Genomic DNA, 25,121 nt, shown 5'->3' on the forward strand with positions numbered 1-25,121 from the left:
GGACTAATGTCATAGTCATAGGCGTGGGCGGGTCTATGGTTTCACAGCCTAAATCCAGGCAATGTGTGTGTGTGTGTGTGTGTGTGGTATTCCTCATGTTGTGGGGACGTAAATCTGTTTACACAGTCATGTTGTGGGGACTTGCCTCCCTTATGGGGACAAACAGCAAGTCCCCTCAACGTAAATCATTAATTTTGAGGTGAAGACTTGCTTTAAAGTTATGGTAAGATTAGGGTTATGTTAAGGTTATGTTAAGGTTTAGGGTTAGGCATGTAATGGTTATGGTTAAGGTCAGGATAAGTCTCCAGGAAATTAATGTAAGTCAATGTAATGTCCCCAAAAGTGACCTAAATAAACGTGTGTGTGTGTGTAAAACGGGGGTATGGCTGGGTGGGTGGTATGGGTGGCTGCTATCCCCCAAATCTCGCGAGAATTTGCTCCAGTCTGTGTAGAGTGCAGACCGCTACAGTCAGTCCCGTCGTGCCCACCCGGTCTCATCACCGGGCTGACGGACACACAGACAGAGAGAGAGAGAGAGAGAGAGAGGAGGGGGACACCGCACCAGGCAGCCGACAAAGAGGAGCTGACCGCCCGGCACCATGGAGCTCATCAGCCGGGTAAGATAAAACACACAAGAATCAGATTTATGGTAACATTTTTTTTTATACACCGAGAGACCAGACAGGCTTTGATCTAAGTGTCGCCGTGATGCTCCCGGTGTGAGGCGCATAAAGGGAACAGAACCGGGCTTTCTTCCACCTCAAAAGAGAACCAGATGAAAAGGTTCGTGAGAGGAAGAAGAGGGAGTCTGTGGAGGAAAATTACTCCAAGCTTTTCTCTCGGCTGCTGCAGTGGAGGTGAAGGAAAGTGTCCTCTTGCATGAGAGAGAGAGAGAGAGAGAGAGGGACAGTGAAAGGGCACATTGTAACCTGTGTACTGTATAAATTAAGGCTGTTTTCCGACCGACGATCAGAAGGAGGTGGCGGTTGTTAGTTTACGAGAAATAATTTAAAAAAGAAAAAAAAAAGGAAAAAAAAAACGAAAACAGCCCCTTTTATAAACAAAATTGAAACCGTATTGAAAACAAAAACAGTGCTAAAACCTGCTCTGCAAACTTATTATTGACACATTTTAAGTTCATATGGGAATATTTATAATAGTTTTTTTTCCCTTTTGCGCGTGTTTGTGCGCACGTGTAAGGCGTGTGCCAAGAGTTTGTGGATGTCCTGCTTTCTCAAAATAGCCCCATGCAGTCAACGTGGAGTTTAGAGTTAAAACGTGGAAAGACATACCACAGAGAAAAGACAACAATTTTCTCTGTCAACATATGAGCTGATGGATTTTTTTTTTCCTGCGTTTCTCTTCCTCCCTCCTCAGACTTTCTTTTTCTCACTTATTTTATCGGGGGCCGTCATTTTTTCCAGGATTTTTCCCCAACAGCAGATGTTTTTATGGGGTAGACAATAAGGGGGTGTAAACCCTCCAGCAGGCTCTGAAGTGAAGCTGCTTCCACCCCCACAGCCCCGTTTGTTCACATCTCTGTGACAGCTGAGCGCCCAGAGAGGAGCCCGAGGTTCCCACGGCCCCTGGACCATTTCACACTCAAAAACACAAACATACCATATAGCATGTAACAGTTACAGCAAGTTACACTTTAAAAGGTGAGAAAAAAGACTAATGTTCATCACGAGTTGAAGTTAACCCTCACATACTGTTCATATTCTGACTCATCATTAATCTCCTTCTGAACCACAAATCTTATTTCACATTCATAAATACCTCATTAATAAATGTTTGATTAGTCCTTAACGAAGCTGTCAGAGAGCCAACAGAGTGTATTATATTCCTTTATGGAGGAAAGACATTCACAGTCTCACTATATTATGGTCCAGGAGAATATAAAGAATACAACATGTTTGAATGGTGATTTTTGATTTTTCTTTATAAATACGAGTCACATTTGTACATCAGCTGCACAAAATTTTTTAAAAATTCATACATTTTATTTCCATTTTTGTATATTCTGGGTTGCATTAGGAAAAGTCCGGCTAAAAGAAATGTGTACAGCATGTTTTTACAGCTATAATATGTAAAAATGGGTAAAACCCTGAACAGTATGTAAAGGTTAAAGTCTTAAATGTATATTTTCCCAGTCGTGAATGATATTGAAATTGGAGCTACAATGATAATCGATTAATTGTCAACTATTAAATTAATCCCCAACTATTTTGATAATTGTTTGGAGTCATATTTTGAGAAAAAAAAAAATCCAAATTCTCTGCTTCCAGCATCTCAAATGTGAATAATTTCAGTTTTCTTTTGTCCTATATGACAGTAAACTGAATATCTTTGGGTTGTGGACTATTATCAGGACAAAACAAGAGATTTTAAGTTGCATCTTGAGCTTTTAGAAACTGTGATGGACATGTTTCATCATTTTCTGACATTTTATGGACGAAACAACTAATCGATTAATCGAGAAAATAATCGTTAGTTTGAGCCCTAATTGAGATCTTTTAACAGAAGTAAAAGCAATAGGCCTATCATAAAGTAAAAAAACATTCAATTACAAGTAAAAGTCCTGTGTATTATAAGAGTGTAATTAAAATATCAAAAGTAAAAGTACTTATGAACAGAATGGTGCTAGTCTAAGTGTTAGTAGTGATGGTATAGTGCAGGCTACTACTTTGCATTTTAAGGTTTTAGATCGCCTAAAAAAACATACAGTATATGATATAATATGATATGACATGATATTACTGACTTCAGCTCATCCAGCCACAACATTTTAAAATGTAAAATCTGAATCTGAAGTAACTAGGGACTATCTCAAATAATATTCTCTCAAATTAATGTTGCAGAATAAAGAGTACAATATTTATCTCTGAAATAAAGACGTATAAAGTAGCATATAATGGAAATACTCTCAAGTAAAGCTCAAGTACCTGAATATTGTGTTTAGGTGCATGAGTACTTATAGTTACATCCTACCACTGCTATACGTTGGCTAAAAAGAAAATAAAGTCTTCATATAAAACAGGAGATGAGGAAATCTTAGCTGTTGTGAAGCTGTAACTATTAAAGTTGTATTTGAGAGTTACAGTTTACTTAAGCTTGATTGGCTAAACTAATTTACCAATTTAAGTGATTAGAAAAGTATTATTTTTTGTTTCTTTGGTTGTTATTATCTTCCTATAATCAATATGAGTTTATTTATAGATTAATAGGGTTGAAATCATTATAATATGATATATATTTCCATCAATATATATCATGATATGGCAAATATATGCAAAGGTTTATTTAGACACTTGAATTAATGGAGCCATTGTTTAACACCTGTGTTTTTTTCTACAAAGACACAAGTCAAAATGTCTGCTGTGAAAAATGATTATTGGCATGTTGGAGGTTCAGTTAAAACATACTGTATGTGCAGGTTATAATGTCAGTATGTTATATTTAGTTTTTTCCGTCTTAATGTTTTTTTGTGTCACTCAACCATTGATTTTAGCACAATGGCTTGTTGTTGCCATGGTAACCTGGCAGTATCTGTGTGTAACCAAAGAACATGTAGGATAGATCTGTTATAGTTAACTGTTGTGTTAAGGTCATCCACTAATCGGAAGATCTGCATGTCGAAGTGTTCTTGGGCAAGATCCTGAACCCCACATTGAAAAAGTACAATACTTCTCTCTTAAATGCAGTGGAGTTGTAGTATAAAGTAGGATGAAATTAATTTAATAAACACAATTGTACTTAAATGAATGTGCCCTCCTCCACTGGTGAAGTATATGACACCACTTCCTGTTTTTTTTAAAGAATAAATCCGAAATCTCACTCTACTTCTGTTTTTGCTCATACCCAATATTTTAACACCAGTCCGTACTTCCTTTTACTTCATTTAGTGCTAAATCGCATTTCCTGTTTCTTTCAGTTGCAGCTGGCAAGCAGGAAGTGGGTCCTTCCGTGATAGATGGTGACCATGGAGCTGAGATAACCTCTTGTCTTCACCAATCACGGCTCTGGATCTAGTATAACCATGGGAACCTGGCGGGGTCTACGAGTAGCGTTCATCGTGGGGTCTTTGTTTATGATCCTGGTGATCATCGTTTACTGGGATGACGTCAGGGGCTTCAACCTCTACCCGCTGCAGGACCCCAAACACTCTAATTTTTACCCTCAGACGACGACTGCAGACCCTTCACATTCTCCCTCCACCAGCAGAGCCAGGACCACTTCCTCCTCCGTAGTCCCCACCACCACCAGCATATCCAGCACGACACGTGTCCCCGAGGACACAGGAGGAACAGCTGAAAAGGAGGAGGAGAAAGACAAGAAGAAGGGAAAGGAAACACAAGAGAAGAGGAAGGAGGAAACAAGGGAGGATGAGGAGAAGGAGACGAGTCGTGCTTCAGTCGACAAGAGGGAGCAGGAGGCGAGGAAGCAGAGCATCATGGATGTGTGTTCAGGAAAGGACACGATGGAATTTCCTGGAAGAACTCGGGCGTTTGAGCAGATCCCCAACAGGGAGCTGGATCACCTGATAGTGGATGACACACACCAGATTATCTACTGCTACGTTCCCAAGGTACAGCTGTCTTCTGTGTGTGTATTTGTGTGGGAGGCTGTTTAGTTTTCTTTGTGTGAGAAAAATAGCAAGAATGTAAACCACAGTTCTCCATTTTCCCACCAGCAATTTGCAGCCGGTGAATACACACATCCACACTGACACACGTTCATAGTCCCTCATCTCGTCTGTCTGAACATCTCACTTTTTCTTTCTTTCTATTATTGTTCTCCGTTCAGGTAGCGTGCACCAACTGGAAGAGAGTGATGGTGGTTCTGTCTCAGTCTCTGATCTCGCCCTCCTCAGGAAAACCTTACACTGACCCAGAGGCTGTACCTCCTGACCTCGTACACAACTCCTCTCTGCACCTCACCTTTGCCAAGTATGAAACACATACACATTAAGTACATATAAATACTCACAGATGTATTGTGGAGTCAAGTAAAGTTGATAATAATTGATCAAAACCATCAAATAGGTTTTGATATAAAGACTTTTAGGCACGGATTTAAGAAAAAAATCACCCCTGAAGAAATGTTTGATTAGCCACCAAAAAAACTTATCTTAATTATTTTCTGGTTATTATTTTAACCTTATTCATCATTTTAACCGCTCAGTAATATTAAATGTAAATTCTAACTCCCTAAATCCTGTTTCAAATCTTTCTCCACGTTGCCTGAATATAATTCTGGTGGGAGAAATACAAAAATCACATTTTAAGATATTAAGAACTAAAAAAACATGTGAAAAATCCCTCAAAATCTACCATGTGTGTAATTTTATACAATATAAAATCCTCTTCAGGACATTGAAATCCCCAAATTTCCAGATACTGTACTGAGGACATGACTTCTGTACCCTAACAGGACTTTTTCAAAATGAACATTTTGACTTCTCATAGCAGGAAATCACCAAAAGTGACTGTGTGCGGGATTTTTTGATCTTTTCACAATCACAGGGGATGTGAACTTTGTGTGTTACTCGTCATAGTGGAAAAAGCACAGATGTTACTAATAACACTAACGATGGCTCCATTGTATTTGACAGTGAGTCAGCGTGCACAGTACCAGGATTCTGAAACTGAAGCAGCTAAATGGGTTTAATATTTTCAACAGTTGCACAGTTTAGAAAGATGGGAGCGCTTACACAAAATATTATCATTTTTACTTAATGAGTAGCAGAAAGAAGAACATCTATGTATTACATTAAGTCTTTGACAGCACTGGACCAAAATACACGACTGACGCCTATATCAAGACTAATCTCAAACGTTTTTGATTAATAAGAGCACTTTACCCTGTATATTTAGGCAACAGATCCAAAATTAGACAAACTCTCTTTCTTTAGAAAACATAAAGCTTACACACAAACCACATTCCTACAAATACACAGAGAAGCCAAGTCTGAACTAAAAATGTTTTAACAGCTCAGTAAAAAAAACATCTGGCCAACAAATCAACATGCAAAACAGGCAGACCAAAAAATGTGTCTAAACAGGAAAACTGGACAGCCACAAACACAGCACATAACTCACTCCCACAATAATAAGATAGACAAATGAACCCATAAATCGGGGTGTTAAACCAGAGGCATGAGATAACTTAACAATTCTGTAATGAACGTGAGGTTCACTTCTAAAAATTCCAGTTTAACAATTACAAGAAACGTCCCAGTAATCATTTATTTATTTAAAACTTAACAAAGCTTAGTTTCTAAAACTCATGCATGTATCTAGAAGGTCTCTGCAGCAGTGTATTGTCTTTTGTTTTAACTGCTTTTCAAAGGGAATTATTTAATGAAAAGTTGCATAACACTTCGATATTGAGTTATACTAAAGCTGTGAGTTGAACTATGTGCAAGCGAAAGGAGTTATTTACTGAGTTGACACTTGGAAGAGGAGAGTGGAAACGACAGGCGGAGCTTGGTGCTGCAGTACAGGCAGATCTTTCTCTGCCCCTCGGGAGCTGTCTGTGTTTGGATATGAGTTTCCGATCCAGTGTTATTCCTATCTGCGTCGTTGTACAAGACACATATTTTTCACGTTTTAGACAGATCTGGCTCTGTTCTCGAGTCATTTAGTGAAATGTTTTCACTCCTGTATGAAACTGAACAGACTGAACTAAGCAAACTGAACATACGGATTTTGATCCTGCAAACATCACAATCACAACTGAGGTTGCAATCCAATAACACTAACAGATGATCCTTCATGATTTTTTTGCGTATGTGTGTTTGTGTTTGTGTGTGTTTGTGTATGCGTCTATGTGTCTTTTACCAGGTTTTGGCGCCATTATGGTTCTTTGTCCCGCCACCTGATGGCACTCAAGCTCCAGCACTACACCAAGTTTCTGTTTGTACGAGACCCTTTTGTACGTCTCATCTCTGCCTTCAGGAACAAGTTTGGAAGGTGTGTGTCTGTTAATGGATGGGTAGAAAGAGAGTGTGTGTGTTTGTGTGTTTGTGTGCTGGGTCGAGGCAGAGGAACGTGCTTCACTTTTGATGAAACAGCAGTTCTATGATTCTTAAATTATTAAAGTTTGTGTTATCTGTGTTTGTCTTGGATTGTAAGACCCAACGAGGACTTCTACCGGCAGTTTGGTTCAGTCATGCTGCGTCGTTATGGTAACGTGTCTGGGAGTTTGCCAGAAACTGCAGCAGAGGCGTTTGCAGCAGGAATCAAACCGACCTTTCAGCAGTTTATCACGTATCTGCTGGATCCAGAGACTGAGAAGGAGAGTATCTTCAATGAACACTGGCGGCAGGTATCTGTCTCACAAAGGCACATGACACACATGCAAGACTACATTTAAAATTTTGACTTCATTTATAAAATGTAATTGAATTTAATGAGATCCCAGATCAAAATCTGTCTCTATTACAGTAAACCCACCACCTCTACATTTATTTTCAAAAGACCATACTAGTGTAATGAACTGAACTGAATTGAACTCTTTATTTACATGAGGTTGCTCCTGTCCCCCTTTAATTCCATACTACATACTACTGCTATGAAGTAAACACTCTGTACTAATGTTGACTCTATTTTTGCAGTTTGTGTACAAGAAATCTTAATTTCTTTGTGTCAGCTGCAACTAGAGCGACCACAACACTGTTCGAATCTTATGCAGTTTTTTTCAGACTGTGAGCAGCTCTTCCTTTTCTGTCATGTGCTGCATTATGGGGCAATTGCATCCATCAGCAGCACACTCAAAACATTCAGTGGTGTGTCTGTCTGCATGCAGGTATTTTTCAGTATAGACTTAATTGAAGAGAAATCCTATCTTCTTTTATTTTTATTTTTATTTTTTCATGTTTTGTTTCTGTTTTTTTGTGTTATTTCTGCTTTGTAGATTAGATACAGTGTGTTAGATTAGAAGTTGGGACACACCTTCCCATTCACTTGAATATATATAAATAGAGTTGTATATACAGAGGGCGTTAAGGTTAATGATTTGTGGATGTACAGATAATGTAATACAGCATCTAAATGATGGTGATTTCAGAGAGGTCACACACACACACACACACACACACACACACACACACACACACACACACATACTGTGGTGTAGACCTGTGGAGCCATAAGAAATTGAAGTCTGTTAAAGTAATAAAAATTAGATTAGGTGCACACCGAGGAAGGCAACGTTTGGGTTAATAAAACACAGAACAGAAGTAGAGTTGTGCAACCTGTTTTTCATCTATGCTAGTACACAGTACGTACACACACAATGTACACACACACACACGGTAGAAACAGTCATGGCAGACACACAAAATCACAAATGCACAAACAGATGCAGTTTTAAAAGTTTAGACCTTGTTTTTTGTGTGTTTCAGGTTTACCGCCTGTGCCATCCATGCCAGGTGAAGTATGACTTCATTGGGCGATTAGAAACCCTGGAAACAGATGCTGAGCACCTGCTGAAGCTTCTGAAAGTGGATCATCTCCTCCGCTTCCCGTCTGGGGCTCGAAACCGAACTGCAGCCAGCTGGGAAAGGGACTGGTTTGCACAGATTCCCATTACAATGAGGAAAGAACTGTATGAGCTGTATAAACCAGACTTTGAGCTGTTTGGTTATCCCAAACCTGACAGCGTGCTCCACCAGTAGATCTAAAAGAGCCAAAGGCCTGGGCGCTGCACTGTGTGTAGAGCCCACACCTCACCTACCTACGCACAGCCAGTATATGCCTTTAAAAGATGTTGCTGTCTGTTTCATTTGTTTGTGCATACCTCAAACGACAGAAGTGCCTGCCAGTATTATTTTATTCTGTGCTTCAACCTGTCTCTGTTTGTCATCCTTTCATTTCTGAAGCACACTCATGTACAAGGTACTTAATCACAGTCTCTTTGCCTCATGTTAAAGCACTTTGAGCAGTATTTTGACAAGTCATGGGGGAAGGACTGGAGCTAAGTGTTGGCTGACATTTCTGAAGGGACATATTTTGCAGAGGAATAAAATGTTTTTATAAGTGTTTGACTTTCTTTTTCTGACTTTACTGTTGTTTTAATCAATGGTGGAAGAAGTAAAGAAGTATTCAGATAATTTTTTTGAAGTAAAAGAAGTTGCAATACCAAAATGTAAAAGAAGTCCATTTCAAACAGAAGTCCTTCATTCAAAATTTTATTTAAAGGGACATTGCACCAATTTTACACATGAAAGTCAGTTTACTAGTCGTTGGGAGAACTATTCAGTGTGTGAAAACAACAATATTTAATAGAAAGCCTACATTACAAACTGAAAAGACACAAGACAAAGGCATTTATCAGGCTGGAAGGGTTTAAAGAAAAATGGCTACTAGTTGCATGATGGGATACGTATGATAGTGTTTCTTGAGCTTGACTAGGGACTAAAAGATAGAATATCCATATAACTTTATAGAACTCTAATACTTAATTGTTTTAAGTAGAAATACGTGTCCTGCCCTCTCTCCACTTCCTCTGTCTGATAAAGGGAAGAAGTACAACAGTATTTTCACCAAAATCATAATGAAACTAAAAGTGCTTTAATAACATAGAACACAACATAAAGAAAACAGTAATAAGAGTTAAGATAGAAAAAGCCTTCCTATATGAATAAACCATCTAATAATCCACATTTGAGTAAATGTACCATAATTGACGTGGTGTGTGTGTGTGTATGTGGCAGATAATGACGTTCTCCACCACTTTCTATTGCACAAAACATCGTTCTTGTTGCAATCACAACTGCCCTGCTGTCTGTTTCCACGTGGTTCCAGGCGTTTCTTTACTCCTCCCACTTCTGCCCCTCATCCGCCATCTTATTGGCTGAGCCTCCTGTCACTCAAAGCCTAGCGCGGGAGCAGCCCCGCCCTCTGCTGCTTGACAGCCTGTTTTTTGACGTCACCGGTTCCGTCCCAACACGGAAATATGGAATAGCGACAAGAACGGTTTGCGTTGCTGTTGTTATGGATTTAAAGCGGCAACGGTAGTTTAACGTTTACCGCGTTTGTCCGCCGCTCCTCGGGCTTTAACGACGTCAAACGGCCGGTGTTAACCGTCTGACAGATGGACGGCCGCGCTGGAAATGGACAGAGAGTTCGACCTCTGTTGTTAGTTCAATAGCTTCAGTCCTCCGTTTGTTCACAGCCATGAAACAAAGTGTTTTGGGGGTCATGGGGGCTCTGGGTCGGCTGCTGCTGTCTCTTCTCCTGCTGTCCTGGGAGGGCAAACTATTTCAGGTGAACTTTTTTTTTTTTTTTTTTTTTTTTTTAACTTGTTGCCGTTTCGGTTGTTGTTGTTGTTAATATGTTTGCGTCTTCAGCTATTTATGCGCAGTTGAGACAACAACTGCCTTCCCACTGCGCTTCTGTGTCTATTTCAGGCTCGGAAGTTGCCATGACATGATAGCATGTTGAAAGTGTTCAGTTAGCTGGCTGGGTAACGTTAGTCCAAATTGCCCGAAGAAAGTTAATACAGTGTGTGTGTGTGTGTATGTGTGTGTGTGTGTCTGCCTCGCTTTCCTTTTGGGGACGCAAAGAAAGTCCCCACGAGGGTTATGTTAAGGTTAGGTTAGGGTTAGGGTTAGACCAGTAGTGGTTATGGGTTAAGGTTAGGATAAGTCTCCGGAAAATTAATGTAAGTCAATGTAATGTCCTCTGAAGTGACTCTGTGTGTGTGTTTGTGTGTGTGTAAATGCCTCCGAGCACATCTTGTTTGCCTTTACCTCAGTCTGTGTTACCAGTTACCAAGCCTTGGTGGGTAAATAAGGGAGCGGTGAACACACACACACGCACGTACACACTGAGACAAACACACACAACTTCTCAGCACACGGTTTGTAATCTTGGGAAGGAGGAGGGACAATAAGGATATCCTGCTACATGAAGGAACACGGTGTAATTATTAGAGCAGAAATGTACTGCGGGGCTGGACTGTCAACTCCAGCCAGGCAGATGTGACACACCCACTCACACACCCACTTTCTCTCTCTTACACACACACACACACAGACACACACACACACACATGCTGTGCTAAAATCTCTGATACATGACACTGTGACTGAACAGTGTCAGACAGCTGGTCTAAAGTTTCTCTCTCTCTCTGTTTTAGGTTGGAGGAGTCAGATCAGTCACTCTCCCAGAATCCCTCCTGTTCGTCTCGACGCTGGACGGCAGTCTGCATGCCGTCTCTAAACAGTCAGGAGACATCAAATGGACCCTACGAGAAGGTTTATATATATACACTTTGACATTATATCCTATTTTTATTTAATTTCAAAAAGTTTTTTTCATATAATTTCTGTCCTGTTTGTTTCAGACCCCATTATTCAAGTACCTGTCTACCTCACAGAGTAAGTAACACATACACATTCACTCATGCACACTACATTTAGATTTCTTGACTTATTTTTGGATCAGATAGTTTCCTGCTTTAAATCATAATTTTGTAGGGCTGCAACTAACGATTATTTTCATTATTGATTAATCTGTCAATTATTTTCTCGATTAATCGTTTAGCCGTTTCGTCTATAAAATGTCAATAGAAGGTGAAACATGTTGATTACTGTTTCCCAAAGCTCAAGGTGACATCCTCACATGTCTTTTTTTGTCCCGAACAACAGTCAGCAACCCAAATATATTCCATTTGTTATTCACATTTAAGAATCTGGAACCAGAGAATTTTGACGTTTTTTGTTAAAAAAAATTACTCAAAACAATGAATTGATCATCAAAATAATAGATTTATTTTCTGTCAATCAACTAGTTGTTGCAGCTCTAATTTTGCTAATTTTTGTATTTTATTCAGGTCACATTCTTGCATGGCTGTTTTGTGTTTAGACAACATTTTGGGGCATTTTATGCGCAAAATAGTAAATTTTATTTCCTGGAATCGAACCACTGATGTTGCGGATATATAGCACACGTCTTAACCAGTAGGTTATTGTTGTGTGCCTAGACAACACTTAACATCTGAGAAGTTTGACTCCTTTTTTAAATAAAAACAAGTTTTTGTAGCAAACAAGTCAAGGTAAGGTATTGAAAAAGTATTAGTACTGATATTCGGGTATAATATTGACAACAGGCTTAAAAATGTTCAAATGACACCCATACACACACCTAATCTAATTAATGTATGTATTATGGGGTTTTTGTTTGTTTTGTTGTAGGCCAGGTTTTCTTCCAGACCCCAACGATGGCAGTTTGTATGTACTTGGTGGAAAGCACAAGGAAGGCCTGATGGTGAGGAATACAGTGTGTGTGTGCGTGTGTGTGTGCGTGTGTGTGTGCGTGTGTGTGTGCGTGTGTGTGTGCGTGTGTGTGTGCGTGTGTGTGTGTGTGTGTGTGTGCGTGTGTGTGCGCGTGTGCGTGTGTGTGTGTGTGTGTGTTTGTCTTTGTGTGTCAGGTTTCATTTTTTGACCCCATTGTTTTGATTTATCTGCAGAAACTGCCCTTCACCATCCCAGAGCTGGTCCAGTCAGCTCCCTGCAGGAGCTCTGATGGTATCCTCTATACAGGTGAGACCTGTATGTGTGTATGAGACTGTGACATATGTAGAGACATGTACAGTGTCCAAAAGTAACTTTTTGACTCACCTGTCAAGGGGACTGGTAGATGAAAAAATCCAACGGCCAAGCATAATTTTTACCTTTTTGTGTCACATATACTCACTCCTTGTAAATGTTATGGTATTTAATTAATGGTAGCAAGCAGCAGTGACAGTTTAGCAGAGAGCTGTGATGTCAAGTAGCTGATGTCTCATATGGTAAACAGTCCCACAAAACTAGGAGCACTTGAGACGGTCTGTGGCTGGCGTTCCTTCAGACTGTCTCAAGTGCTCCTACAGTTTCGCGGCACTGTTTAGATGCATGTGGTGCGTGTGTCTACACTGTAGAGGGACAAACATGAGTAATTTCCTCTGAGCCATCATGCCAGATATTTTATTACATGATCATGTTGTTACAAACATTTATCTGCCAGTGTGGCGGATAACCTTCTAAAATCTACCCGCATTTGGCGCTTGGCAGTTGCTCATTTCAAAACCTCGACATGTATGACCTACTCAACCTACTGTGAGTGACACAGTTGTGAGATTATGAAAGACAAGACACATAAATTGTTAATATACATAAATTGTTGGTTTAATAGTTGTGTGTGTGTGTGTGTGTGTGTGTGCGCGCACACAGGTAAAAAGCAGGATGTGTGGTTTGTGGTGGATCCTGAGACAGGCGAGAAGCAAACCAGTTTAACCACCTCGTCTTCTGAATCCATCTGCCCCAACACTCCTCTGCTCTACATAGGACGCACAGGTATGTCACACAGGTGCACACTTGCATGCACACTTGCGTGCACACACTGCTGAGGTGTTTTCATATATCTTAGCTCAATATTTGGGAACTTTGTTTTCCAGAATACATGGTTACCATGTTTGACACCAAGACACAGGAGCTACGATGGAACGCTACGTACAATGACTACTCTGCTCCACCTTATGATGAGAAACAAGACTACAGTACGTTTCTGACACACATGTCCCTGCACATACTCTCAGTTACAGAGACTGACATGGCAGGTTAAATATTAACTGATAACACTCTTGCAGAACCAGCTTTGTCACATGTTAGAGCATTTACCAAAATTATAAAAACGTGTTTGGATGCCTGTTTGTCAAGTACGGGTGCATCTGAAGAGAATGGATATAAAATGAAAGAAACAAAACCCTGTGCACCTCCCTCAGTCATAGTACTACAGCTTGTACTGGAATGAACAAATCATATTCATATATGTTATAGTTGTCAGTTTCTATGTATATAGTTTAAGGTTGAGATGTAGATTTAAAAATGTAACTTTTTAAATGTATTTTTCTAATAACTCACTACCACCACCCCAGACTTGGGATGGACATTTTTCTTACTTTTTAAACATTAAAAACAACACAAAAACATCACAGGACATTACAACATTTGACAAATGACACCTAATATTTGCACAAGAATAACCAGATAAAGTGGTCCAAGAATTACCTGCAGTGACCAAGGGCTTCACTTCTGATACCTGAAACATGAAAAAAAGTGTTAAACCTCTTGAAAAAACTCAACGCTGTCACATTCCACCTCGTCCAAAACTGACCTGTCCTACCTGCTTCCCCTCCAGAGATGGCCCATCTTGTGTCGAGTGGGGATGGTCTTGTTGTGACAGTTGACAGAGAGTCAGGTAAGGAGAGATGTAAGATTACTTTTACTGTACTGTTTACTGTAAGATTTTCTCTTGTAGTTGTGAGAGTGTGTGAGGTGTTGAGTGTGTCGTTATTTCCATCTCTGCCTTCTGGTAAAACTGTAAGTGCTCCATTTTTGTCTTCCAGGTGACGTTCTGTGGAGTCAGAACTACGGGTCGCCCGTTGTGGGGGTCTATCTGTACTCTGGGGACTCGCTTAGACATGCCCCCCACCTGTCCCTCGCTATGGAAACGCTACAATTCCTCACCTTCTCCTCTGCCAACGACCAGGCAGACACGCACTCCACTTTGAAGTGGAGCTATCAGTTTGTGAAGGAGCAAGCCAGCGCACAAACACAACTTGTGTAAGAGAAACTGTACACACACGCATATGCAAATGAAAGAATAGAAACTTGTTCAGTCATGCAGTCATAACCTCTGTTTGGGTTCCTGATGATAGTTATTCATCTAAGTTGTAAGTAGAAGCTCACAGGAAGCACAACAAAAGAACAGTTTCCCAACCTGCTGTTATACCCACTATTTGTTGCAAGTGTTTTAAAATTTAAAGTGATAATACTCAATAACATCTCCTCATATCTGAAAATAACAAACAAGGCAGTCTGTTATTTTCTGTATCAGGATACCTCAGGATATATTATCACACTTCCACGTTTGCTTACCACAAGCAAAAAGATAAGCTGTGTTCAAAGTATTATCATTTTTCAAAGATTTCTTGTAGTCAGTTTAACCCATGGTTAGGTCTGTTGTTGTGCACTGATGTACAACAATTATTAAACTGTTGACTTGAAGCATGTTTGAGGAGTCCTGATCCATGATTTTAAGGAATCAATGTCCTGTAAACATACAAGTGTGAACTGAGAATCAAGTCTGTATCTCCATTTCATAGTTATGGTTGAAAATTGATAATTGCTTTACTGTGGAAATCCCAAAATCTAAAAACACAATTTATCCAGACCATTTGGGGAAAAAAAAAGTTTTTGAGTCGTTCTGCTGACAGACACACAAACAAGCAAACATGAAAACATAACTTCTTTGGCTGAGGGAATGTTTTTTATGTTTCTTTAAGACCGACTCTCTACGTAGGAAAACTGGACTCCCACCTCTATGCCTCCACCTCCCTTGTTCACCAGGGAGTCTCGTTAGTGGTGAGTTCCATTATTAATCGATTTTGATCACATACCCAGTTTCCTCTAACATCCAAGTCATGTGTTTGTGGTGCTACTCCCCCTTGGTTTAACAGAACAGTAACAATATATCAGATCAGGTGTAGATAATAAGATAGTTGTTGTGATTGATTTGTGCCTCTTGTTTCCATGGCAGCCTCGGGGCCTTACCCTGGCACGGATCGAGGGACCACTGACGACTGGAGTGACGGAAAGAGAAAGAGGCGAATGTGAGATCACACCTTCCACTGATGTGCGCTATCCACCAGGAAGCACGAACAGCCGGAAAAACCACTGGCTGCTGATAGGTAAAATGCACCCACGTGCGCGCACACACACACACACACACACACACAAACACACGTCTGCGCAGGTATCCTTGGTAGGACATTGCATGCCATTGACTTCCATTCATTGCGGACAGCCTAACCTCCACCATAACCCTAAAATTAACCATAACCAATTCATGCCTTCCCTAACCTTAACCTAACCGTAAATTCACACGTTACCCCTAACCTGAATCAGGACCTCAGAAATGACGTTTTGCCTCATTAGGACCGGGCTTTGGTCCCCATGAGGATTACTGGTCCCGACAAGGTCGGTGTTTATACCGGAAAAGGTTCCAATGACGTAACAGAAACATACACACACACACACACACACATAAACACACACAGCCAGCTTACCTCCATTACTGGATGTTCCTTAGATTAGTTTGTTGGTACGTAGTAAGTTAGTCAGCAACAATTATTCCAGGGAGGGAAATATACATCAACAACTCTAGAAAGTTGGATGGCTTGTGTGACCAAACTATATTTTATGTATTAATAAAGTAGTTTATTTCACTATTAAAGGGAAACGTCACAGATTTTACACATCAAAGTCTATTTACAATCTTAGGGAGTACAGATGCCTACTTGAAAAAAGTTGCATAAAGCCTTTTTGTGGTTCCACTCTGGAGAAAGAAGTGAGGTTACCAGACCTCTGCAGACTTGCTCCTCATCTCTATTAAAGCTAGCAGCTCAAGGCTGCATTAGCCACCACCAGCATAACACACCCGAATCTCTGACCAAGCTCTTGGCAGACGAGTTGCATTGTGGCTAATGTAGGCACCGTGTTTTGACAAGGAAGAAGAAAGCAAACATGTTCCCTCAGCCACAGGAAACCAGTATTAATATGTGTTTTTCATACCTTTTGGGCAGAGAAGCTCCAGGTCACATTAATAACCTTGGTTTTGAGCAAAAACAAACTAATATGGCAATAATTTTAGATTAGAAAACCTCACTGTATGTTTAGCATCTCTTAAAACTGCATGCAGAGGCATAGAGAGGCATCCCTAATTTTATTTATTGGTGAGGAAATAGGAAAAATGTAAAATTCTACAAAAAATATTACTCAAGTTTACAAATCTGAACATTTTGTACAAAATCAAGCTATGGTAAAAGACACCATAGCTTTATGTTATAAAGGCAGCTTAGGGAGAAAGTTTGCAAATTTCCTACATCAAAAATGTATTGACGAGGCAAGAAGGAAACCCCAAGCTTGACAGAAACACAGACACTGTAAATGTACTGTATCTGTGTGTTTATGTGTTTAGGTCATCATGAGCTCCCTCCAGTGGCCCACACCACCATGCTGCGGGATTTCCCAGTCACCCTGCAGCGTTCTGGTGAGGCAGTCATCCCTCCTCGACCGCCCGGCTCCTCTGCCTCTCCAGTCTCCTCGGCCTCCTACTACCACCAGCGCTATGTGAGTCACAACTTTAAACTACTTCTGTGTCAGCACTGCAGTGGTTGGTTAAAATTGCTAAACGCCCCTTTAATAACCACTTTCATCATAAACTGACTTACAGAAAACAAAGAAAAACTCAGATAAACAAAAGTGAATCCTCACAGTAATCTTATTGTTCCTGTTCCCCTAATTATATTGTGTCCTTCAGTTTCAGACAGATGCTGGTAGCCATAGCGACAGTGATGCTAATAGAGGAGGTGCGGATGGGAGGACATCAGGACAGGCCCAGAGGCCGGCTGCTGTGCTGCCTGTTTATTTGACTCAGGACCGTCTGACTCTGGCTGTTCTGACCCTGCTGCTGGGAGGATGGCTGGCCTTCGCACTCACCTACCCCGCTGTGAGTTTGTGTGCTGTTAAGATGCAGTTTTTCAAATTTTATTCTTGAGTAAATAATGACAAGCTGCATGCCCCTAAAGAAGAGTGGTGTATTCAGTTTGGTCTGTTGAGGCTGCTTTCAGGGGAGTAGTTTGCGTGGAAACCTTCAAAGTGTCTTTTTTTTTTAAATGGATTTCTGGATGTATGATGGAAGTAGCTCCATGTGAAGTCATGTGATTTACATTTGGCTAAACTTCAACGAGGAAAAGAAAGATATGCCCTCAAATGGACCCTGAAATGCAAGATACATTCACTAATACTAAAGCTGCTATAGTTTCCTTTATATTTACACCAAAGCTTATCACTACACTCACTACATTTTTTCCCTTGCTGCTTAAATTGCTTAATTATAATAAGGTCAAGTTTATTTGTAGAGCACAATTTTATACAAATGCAATTAAATTGGCTTCACACAGTGATGAAATCAGTCTAATGATAAACTTACTAATAGTGCCTTGTGTGATATGAACCTTGTCAGCAGAGAAATATTTCCAAATTAATGCATTTATCATCTGAACTAATGGTTCATAATTTGTTATGAAAAATTGTGATTATTGAGGGACATGCACCTCAAATGCCTAACATGTTATTGTGTTGAATAATGTAATTTAACAGTTCAATGTTTTTTCCTTCACAAGCTTTGAGCTGAATGTTAGTTGCTCTGTTTATATAGACACTGTTGCAAAGGAGAGTTTTATAATCTTATAATCTTTCTCAAAGACTTGTATTTATTTATCCTCCACAATATTTTCAATACTGATCTCAAACTTGATCAAGAGCATCAAATGTGATTTATATCTGTGTGATTTTCTCCAGCGTGCAGCCCAGCAGCTGAAAACTCAACAGCAGCTGGAAGAGGCTTTTGAATCTCGTCTCCAGCGCATTCAGACCAACATGCAGGCACCTGTCTCTTCAGAAGTAACCCTTTCTACCGACACAAACCTCTCAAGTGGTAAGTAACTGATAGAAGAAGTTCTCTCTTAATCCTCTCCCACCATTTAACGACCCAGTGATTTAACATTTTTCTTTGCATTGCACCAGAGAAATAAAGGATTATTCAAATGCACAGTATAGTGTTGAAGCTGCAGTTTTCTCATATTTTCTATGTAATAAATGGATTGCATTTACATAACGCCTTTCTAGTCTTCTGACCCCTCAAAGTGCTTTACACTACATGCCAACATTCACACATTCATACACTGATGGCAGAGGCTGCCATGCAAGTTCCCAACCTGCTTCCTGAGACTACCTGCGGTTCAGTATCTTGCCCAAGGACACTTCGACATGCAGACTGGAGGACCCGGGAATCGAACCACCGATTGGAATAAATATAAAAAATACAAAAAAAAAAATGCATAAATACTGTACATCCTCACTTTTCTGTGTCCAGACTCCCAGCCTGCACCCGCTGACCCTCCACCGAGTCCTCACACTCACAACAGTAGCACCTCAGATGTCGATAAAAACGGCACCAGTGGGCAAAAACCTGCAGCAGGTAACACAACAAACTGTGTTTGTGATAAACTGTATATTATTTCCTTCTGTTCCTCACTGTTCAGGTGATACTTAATTTCTTGCTGCTTCTTTCTTCCTTCCGGTCACTGTCAGAAGGAAACAGTGAGGAGGTGCAGGTGGGTAAAATCTCCTTCACTCCATCTGACGTCCTTGGACATGGCACAGCGGGAACTTTTGTCTTCAGGTATTGTGCATCAGTTCATGGATGTGTGTGTGTTTTTAATTGTGTGTCATACGTTGTTCCATTAGTTACCTTCCCTGCTCAAAGGACCATATTAGTGGATTTGCATATTTTTATATGATGAACTACAAAAAAAGCGCTCTTTATAACTTTATATTGCTTTATATATTTGATTTTTGTTTACATTAAATTTATTGCAGAATAACCATCAATTCATTATTGCAGTGTGGTAATGCAGGGACCATTTTGAAAACTATCCTTATTGATGTATTCAACTGTTGAAGCTAATCAATGCAAACCAGTGCCTTCCTCAAAATAAAAATGCAGGATATGCAGTGGAAAATGATCAGTCATAGCATAAAGCATGCATGACTCTTGAGTTAATGAGCTAAAATATACAAAATCTCTGTTATTTAAGCATGCAGTTTCTATAAAACTGCCAACAAACTTCACAATTTCTCAGACAAACTACTTTTGTTGATGTTGATGTGTTTTCAATGCCCTTTATCGTGAACGTAGGGGTCAGTTCGATGGACGTCACGTAGCGGTGAAGCGAATCCTGCCAGAGTGTTTTGAAGTTGCCGAGCGGGAAGTGCAGCTCCTCCGAGAGTCTGACACACACCCCAATGTCATCAGATACTTCTGCACGGAGAGAGACCGCCTCTTCACGTACATCGCCATCGAGCTGTGCGCCGCAACCCTGCAACAGGTCAGTGTTTGTCAAAGAACAAAGTACTGTAAGACCTCATTAGTGCACTTTTTACAGCTGTTAAGCAGTTTATATTCAGCATCTGGTCCTTAAATGTTATTAAAATGACAATTTTTTTTTTTCCTTTTTTTGGACCAAACTAACATATACATTTTTGTGTGTTTTTTATGTCTGCAGTATGTGGAGGATCCATCTTGCTTTCCTAAACTGAATCCTATAACGCTGTTGGAACAGACTATGTGTGGCCTCTCACACCTCCACTCACTCAACATAGGTACGAGATAAACGCATACACAAATTTTTTTCTGAATTACTTCCTCCAGAAACATGGTATATCAGTTCTGCATACAGCTAACAAATGTTTCCTCTTCCTCTCTCTCCACCCACCTGCCTCTCTGAAATCACAACTTCCACTTCGCCCTCCATCATCTCTTCCTCTAGTCCATCGTGACCTGAAGCCTAGAAACATCCTCCTCTCTGGTCCCAGTGCGTTGGGTCGGGTCCGAGCTCTCATTTCTGACTTTGGGCTCTGTAAAAAGATCCCAGATGGTCGGTGCAGCTTCTCTTTGCGGTCCGGAATACCGGGAACTGAAGGTTGGATAGCTCCCGAAGTGCTGCGAGATACTCCGGGCAACAAACCGGTAGGATGCACACATGTATAAAACACAGCAAATGAAACTATACGTTGTTATTTTTTTCTGAAGTACAGCATAGACGTCTATATTGAGTCTGTATCTGAGCGTTCCTCTCTCCTCTCTTCAGACAGCAGCAGTGGACGTGTTCTCAGCAGGCTGTGTGTTCTACTACGTGGTCAGCAGAGGGCAGCACCCTTTTGGCGATGCACTGAGACGTCAGGTCAACATCCTGTCAGGAGAATATTCACTTGCACATTTTATGGAGGATATACACGGTGAGGGCTGGTTTGTTAACACCAGAGATATAACGGTTATAGTGTTTATTCCTGCACAAATAATTAGCTTAGATGTGGATTTGTCCCTCCAGGAATCTGCATCTTTGCAGTTTAATCAACGTCTCGTACAAAATCACCTCGCTTATTTGCGTTACATGATAGAAACCAGAGCCATCGTCTTGAATGCAGGTCAAATCAGACGTCAGTGAAACAAGCTTATATGCTTGGGCCCTAAATATATTCTTACCCTCAGTTGAGCCTCTCAGGCAGCGCTGTCTACCCAGATGAGTCCTTCAAAAAATTCAAATGTATTCTTGCTTACTTGCAATTTTCAAACATTTCTGTAATGCAAAATTTACACAAGAATAAGGTCTCAGGCTGCATTTTGAATAATAACAATCACAACAAACTGCACAATTGTGATGAGAAATGCCTGAAAACAATATCTATCTCTCTCTGGTTTATTTCCAAATCAGATGACGTCATAGCGCAGGATCTAATTGAGAAGATGATCAGTGCTGAGGAGGAGTCACGTCCCTCCACTGCCTGTGTGCTCAAACATCCGTTCTTCTGGAGCCCTGAGAAGCAGCTGCTCTTTTTCCAGGTGAGTTAAATGAGCTCCCTGTGTTCATTTGGTTTGTAGATACATTCACAAAGCCTGTGCAACTACAGGTCTCATGCATTTTTAAAAGTCATTTCTTGCTGTTTTAGAAAAAAAATCAAATTTTTGTTTTGTTTTGTGATAGTCAACACTGAGCAGGTATGAGTATATACCTGGGTTGTGTATTTTTCCTTCTTTACTGGCCTTTGTTAGCTTTTCTGTCTTTTCGTCGAGCCTCAAGTGTCTGTGTGTAGACTCTAGAAAGTATTTTTTTCTGTATGTGTATGTATTTAGGATGTGAGTGACCGTATAGAGAAGGAACCAGCAGACAGTCCAATTGTGGTCAAACTGGAGACTGCAGGAAGAGCAGTGGTCCGAACCAACTGGAGGATGCACATCTCTGTGCCTCTGCAGACAGGTACACACGCAAACATGCCCACATAGTGTAAGCAGGATAACAAAGTCATAAGTGTTTTTTTTTATACATTTTTTCATGTATATTTTCCAGACTTGAGGCGGTTCAGGACATATAAAGGAAACTCAGTCAGAGACCTGCTGAGAGCCATGAGAAATAAGGTCAGTCTGCGTGCTTTTGTTGGTTTTGAAACAAGCAGAAACATCTTGACACATTCGGTATGTTTCTGACCTTTTTGCACTCTGCATGTTACAGAAGCATCACTACCACGAGTTGCCACCGGAAGTGCAGCAGACTCTCGGCGAGCTGCCCGAAGGGTTTGTCAGCTACTTCACCTCACGCTTTCCACGGTTACTGATGCACACTCATGCTGCTCTGCACATCTGTGCCCACGAGAGACTGTTTCACCCCTATTATCTGTCCCCCAACGCCAAATAGCAGTCACATGACTCTGCACACAAACACACACACATACTGTACACACACAAGTCCTCTTTGTGTTAGCAGAGGAAATCCCTGACAGTGCCTTGTTACTGCTTTTGTAAAGCCCAAACTGGTTTTTAGGGGAAGATACAGTGCTGTGGAAAAGTTTGTGTATCTCTTGAGTTGTTTTATATATTTATTTAATTTTGTTTTTTTACAAATTTATTATCAAAAATTATTTTACATTTAAACAAGAAAGCACAAGTGCATACCTCTGTACAAAGGCTGCATACATTGAAAGGGCGAAACCAAGTTTGTTCCTCCAAGTTTTTCCAAATGGAAACACCCACTTAGCCGTTAGCAAAAAGCAGTGACGTGGGTTAGAGTGCTGATGACCCTCCACCCCACACACACATACACGCAGCTCACTGACAGCGTCTTCCTAACATACTCGCTCACTGTAAGTTAGATCACAAAAAAATTGTCCAGATATACTACAGGCGATGTGTGTGAGATGTTTATTAATACACCGGACGGAGCGGAGGGACAGACAGCTGCTGAGTGCCGGGAGCTCTGGAGGAGAGAGCTGGGAGTAGAGCCAGAGCTTCAGGACAAATAACAACCGCAAGTCACACCGGATTCTGCTCTGATCCGGAGCCATTTACTGGCAGGAGAAGAGCTCTGAGTTTATTTTTTAAACTTTGAGCAGCAGTAACAGTGCGTGCTCCGTCTGTGTGTGTGTTAACACGTTTAGCAGAGCAGCAGTAACAGGGATCACTCAGTCTGTCTCTGTAGCTACTGGCTAGGCGGGTTAGCAGGTTTATATCGGTTTATATGTAGCAGCGTCATCATGCAGAAACCTACGTCAGGTCACATGGAAAAAAGTTTTTAGAAGAGTTTAAGAAAATAACATTTTGACACTAAAACATACGTACTTTGACTAAAATTTGAATTTTCTGATTTGAATACATATTGAACAATAATGTGAAGCTACAGAATGATATAAAAACCTCAAAAACTCAAAAAATAATGTACCCGCCCTTTAAAATAAATCTTAATTTGGGTCCTCATCAGAATACACATAATGAATGACAATCATGAGATTCAAGTGTCAGATTATTTTCAGCATGTGTCCTCCACCAAATTCATTTTTACACATCATGACAACACATGAGCTCTTTGACAGATTTTACTTTTTAAAAAAGATTTCACTTTTACCAAAAGTTAGTCTAAAGAAATCTGAAATTTAAATGTTTTTTGTTACTATTAAAATAATAACAAATTGTCCTTTAATTTTATGGATTTATAAATTTCAATAAAATGAAAAAGTGAATTCAAAAGTACTGTACACATCATGTGTCAACACCAGTGTAGCTCAAATTTCACATTTAGTGAGTTTACCTTTTTAGCCAATAAAACCAGATGACATGTCTGGTGTTTCAGAATTCTGATTTAGAAAATAGCAACATATTGGAAGGTGACATACTGGAGTGTCAAAGCTCATCGAACTGCATGTGAGGTGCACAAACTTTGTCACAGCACTGTGACCAACACAGACACTGGACAACAGGTTTCCTAAACAACGTGTCTTGCTCTTACAGGTACAGTGTTACAAGGCTGCATTGTCATAGAAGAAATATTTGTTATCCATTTTAACAGTTTACTTTCCCCTTTGTTGCTGCTGTGTTTCTCACAGTTCTTCTGTATGAAGTGCAAAAGACTCCACAATATTTTCTTTGCTGTTTTTATATATTTGATGTGTGTGTATGTGTTTACGTTACTGCTTTACTGAAAGTAGCTACACTGACTGAAATGTATTTTCCACTGAAAGCAATATATGGAGTATAATAGTAAAATATTCATTTACACTGTTCAAATGTGGGGAATGTGCACATGCTGTGAAAATCCGATTGATCACCAGTGTGTTCAGGCAATAATGCAAAAAGATGTATTGACATCTTTGTGATGTTTACCCTTTTTTAACTGAAATGCAGTATGTTTCATAGGTTCACCTCTCCTGAGTGTTATTGGCATTGCCTGAACTTTTGAAATTCATTAAAATACCACAAAATGCTCCATGAAATCTCCTCCTGTAACCACTGGATGACGGTTTGTTCATAGTTCTGCAGTAGAGTGAATGATGAAGAACCAAACTTTTGTACTTTTTTTTGAATGAGTGAATTAAATTGATACTTTGAGTGTGCCAAAGAACGAAATAAATCGAGTCCTGTCTTCAGTTTTTACACCCAAGATGGAGAAGAGTAAACAGTACTATCAATTCTTACTTGTTTTGTTCTCATCTGTGGTTCTCTGCTCTCAGTTTTTCCCCAATGCAAACAGGATGATTTTAATAGAAGAATAAACTCAAAATAACCATTTTGTTGACCTCATTATTACTGCGAACACTGTAGACAAAGTGAGTATGAGACAGTAGTGAAGGTAAGAGTAAATAGTAAATGGACTATACATGTATAGCACCTTTCTAGTCTTCCAACCACTCAAAGTGCTTTTGCACTGTGTCACATTCACATGCTGAATGGATACAGGAGCTACCATGCAAGGTCCCAGCCTGCCCATCAGAGGGAACTAATCATTTACACACATTCACACACTGATGGGACAGCCATCCGGAGCAATGTGGGGTTAAGTATCTTGTCATCCGCCGATCTTCAGATTAGCGGAGGACCTGCTCTACCTCCTGAGCCACAGCCGCTCACAGTGGAGAGAATAAGACTCACTGCTACTATTACATGAAATAAAAATTTAAAAAC

General features: G+C 40.2%; 2 protein-coding genes across 4 annotated transcripts; both read left to right on the forward strand.

Annotated features, from left to right (window-relative positions):
- The first annotated feature begins 406 nt into the window (after positions 1 to 406).
- Positions 407 to 9,046, forward strand: LOC122979732 (carbohydrate sulfotransferase 12-like). 2 transcript variants are annotated; one of them, XM_044347432.1, is made up of 6 exons: positions 412 to 617; positions 3,935 to 4,588; positions 4,807 to 4,949; positions 6,846 to 6,974; positions 7,137 to 7,329; positions 8,408 to 9,046. In XM_044347432.1, exons 2-6 carry the CDS (start codon positions 4,040 to 4,042, stop codon positions 8,678 to 8,680), a joined length of 1,287 nt encoding a protein of 428 aa, XP_044203367.1. In that variant the 5' UTR covers positions 412 to 617; positions 3,935 to 4,039; the 3' UTR covers positions 8,681 to 9,046. The 2 variants fall into 2 exon arrangements, with proteins under 2 accessions (XP_044203368.1, XP_044203367.1); XM_044347433.1 differs by lacking the exon at positions 6,846 to 6,974 and having other exon boundaries at positions 407 to 617.
- A 203-nt stretch (positions 9,047 to 9,249) lies between these two features.
- On the forward strand, positions 9,250 to 24,726 carry ern2 (endoplasmic reticulum to nucleus signaling 2). Of its 2 annotated transcripts, none has more exons than XM_044347431.1 (24): positions 9,250 to 10,271; positions 11,146 to 11,263; positions 11,353 to 11,386; positions 12,203 to 12,275; positions 12,478 to 12,550; positions 13,220 to 13,342; positions 13,444 to 13,545; positions 14,187 to 14,246; positions 14,395 to 14,611; positions 15,334 to 15,412; positions 15,588 to 15,738; positions 17,028 to 17,179; positions 17,370 to 17,558; positions 18,413 to 18,548; positions 18,987 to 19,091; positions 19,208 to 19,295; positions 19,812 to 20,001; positions 20,179 to 20,275; positions 20,443 to 20,642; positions 20,764 to 20,911; positions 21,388 to 21,515; positions 21,807 to 21,930; positions 22,021 to 22,088; positions 22,183 to 24,726. In XM_044347431.1, exons 1-24 carry the CDS (start codon positions 10,182 to 10,184, stop codon positions 22,363 to 22,365), a joined length of 2,928 nt encoding a protein of 975 aa, XP_044203366.1. In that variant the 5' UTR covers positions 9,250 to 10,181; the 3' UTR covers positions 22,366 to 24,726. The 2 variants fall into 2 exon arrangements, with proteins under 2 accessions (XP_044203366.1, XP_044203365.1); XM_044347430.1 differs by having other exon boundaries at positions 9,252 to 10,271; positions 19,205 to 19,295.
- Positions 24,727 to 25,121: the final 395 nt, after the last annotated feature.

Source organism: Thunnus albacares, chromosome 3 (assembly GCF_914725855.1).
Source record: "Thunnus albacares chromosome 3, fThuAlb1.1, whole genome shotgun sequence".
NCBI classification, from domain to species: domain Eukaryota; kingdom Metazoa; phylum Chordata; class Actinopteri; order Scombriformes; family Scombridae; genus Thunnus; species Thunnus albacares.

Excerpts from the sequence above, each read along its gene's own strand:
- ern2 (XM_044347430.1), top strand. The coding sequence starts at position 10,182 with ATGAAACAAAGTGTTTTGGGGGTCATGGGGGCTCTGGGTCGGCTGCTG. Across the intron at positions 10,272-11,145 it reads GGGAGGGCAAACTATTTCAG|GTTGGAGGAGTCAGATCAGT; the intron begins GTGAACTTTTTT and ends TCTCTGTTTTAG. Across the intron at positions 22,089-22,182 it reads TGAGAGCCATGAGAAATAAG|AAGCATCACTACCACGAGTT; the intron begins GTCAGTCTGCGT and ends TGCATGTTACAG.
- LOC122979732 (XM_044347432.1), top strand. The coding sequence starts at position 4,040 with ATGGGAACCTGGCGGGGTCTACGAGTAGCGTTCATCGTGGGGTCTTTG. Across the intron at positions 4,589-4,806 it reads TCTACTGCTACGTTCCCAAG|GTAGCGTGCACCAACTGGAA; the intron begins GTACAGCTGTCT and ends TTCTCCGTTCAG. Across the intron at positions 7,330-8,407 it reads TCAATGAACACTGGCGGCAG|GTTTACCGCCTGTGCCATCC; the intron begins GTATCTGTCTCA and ends TGTGTGTTTCAG.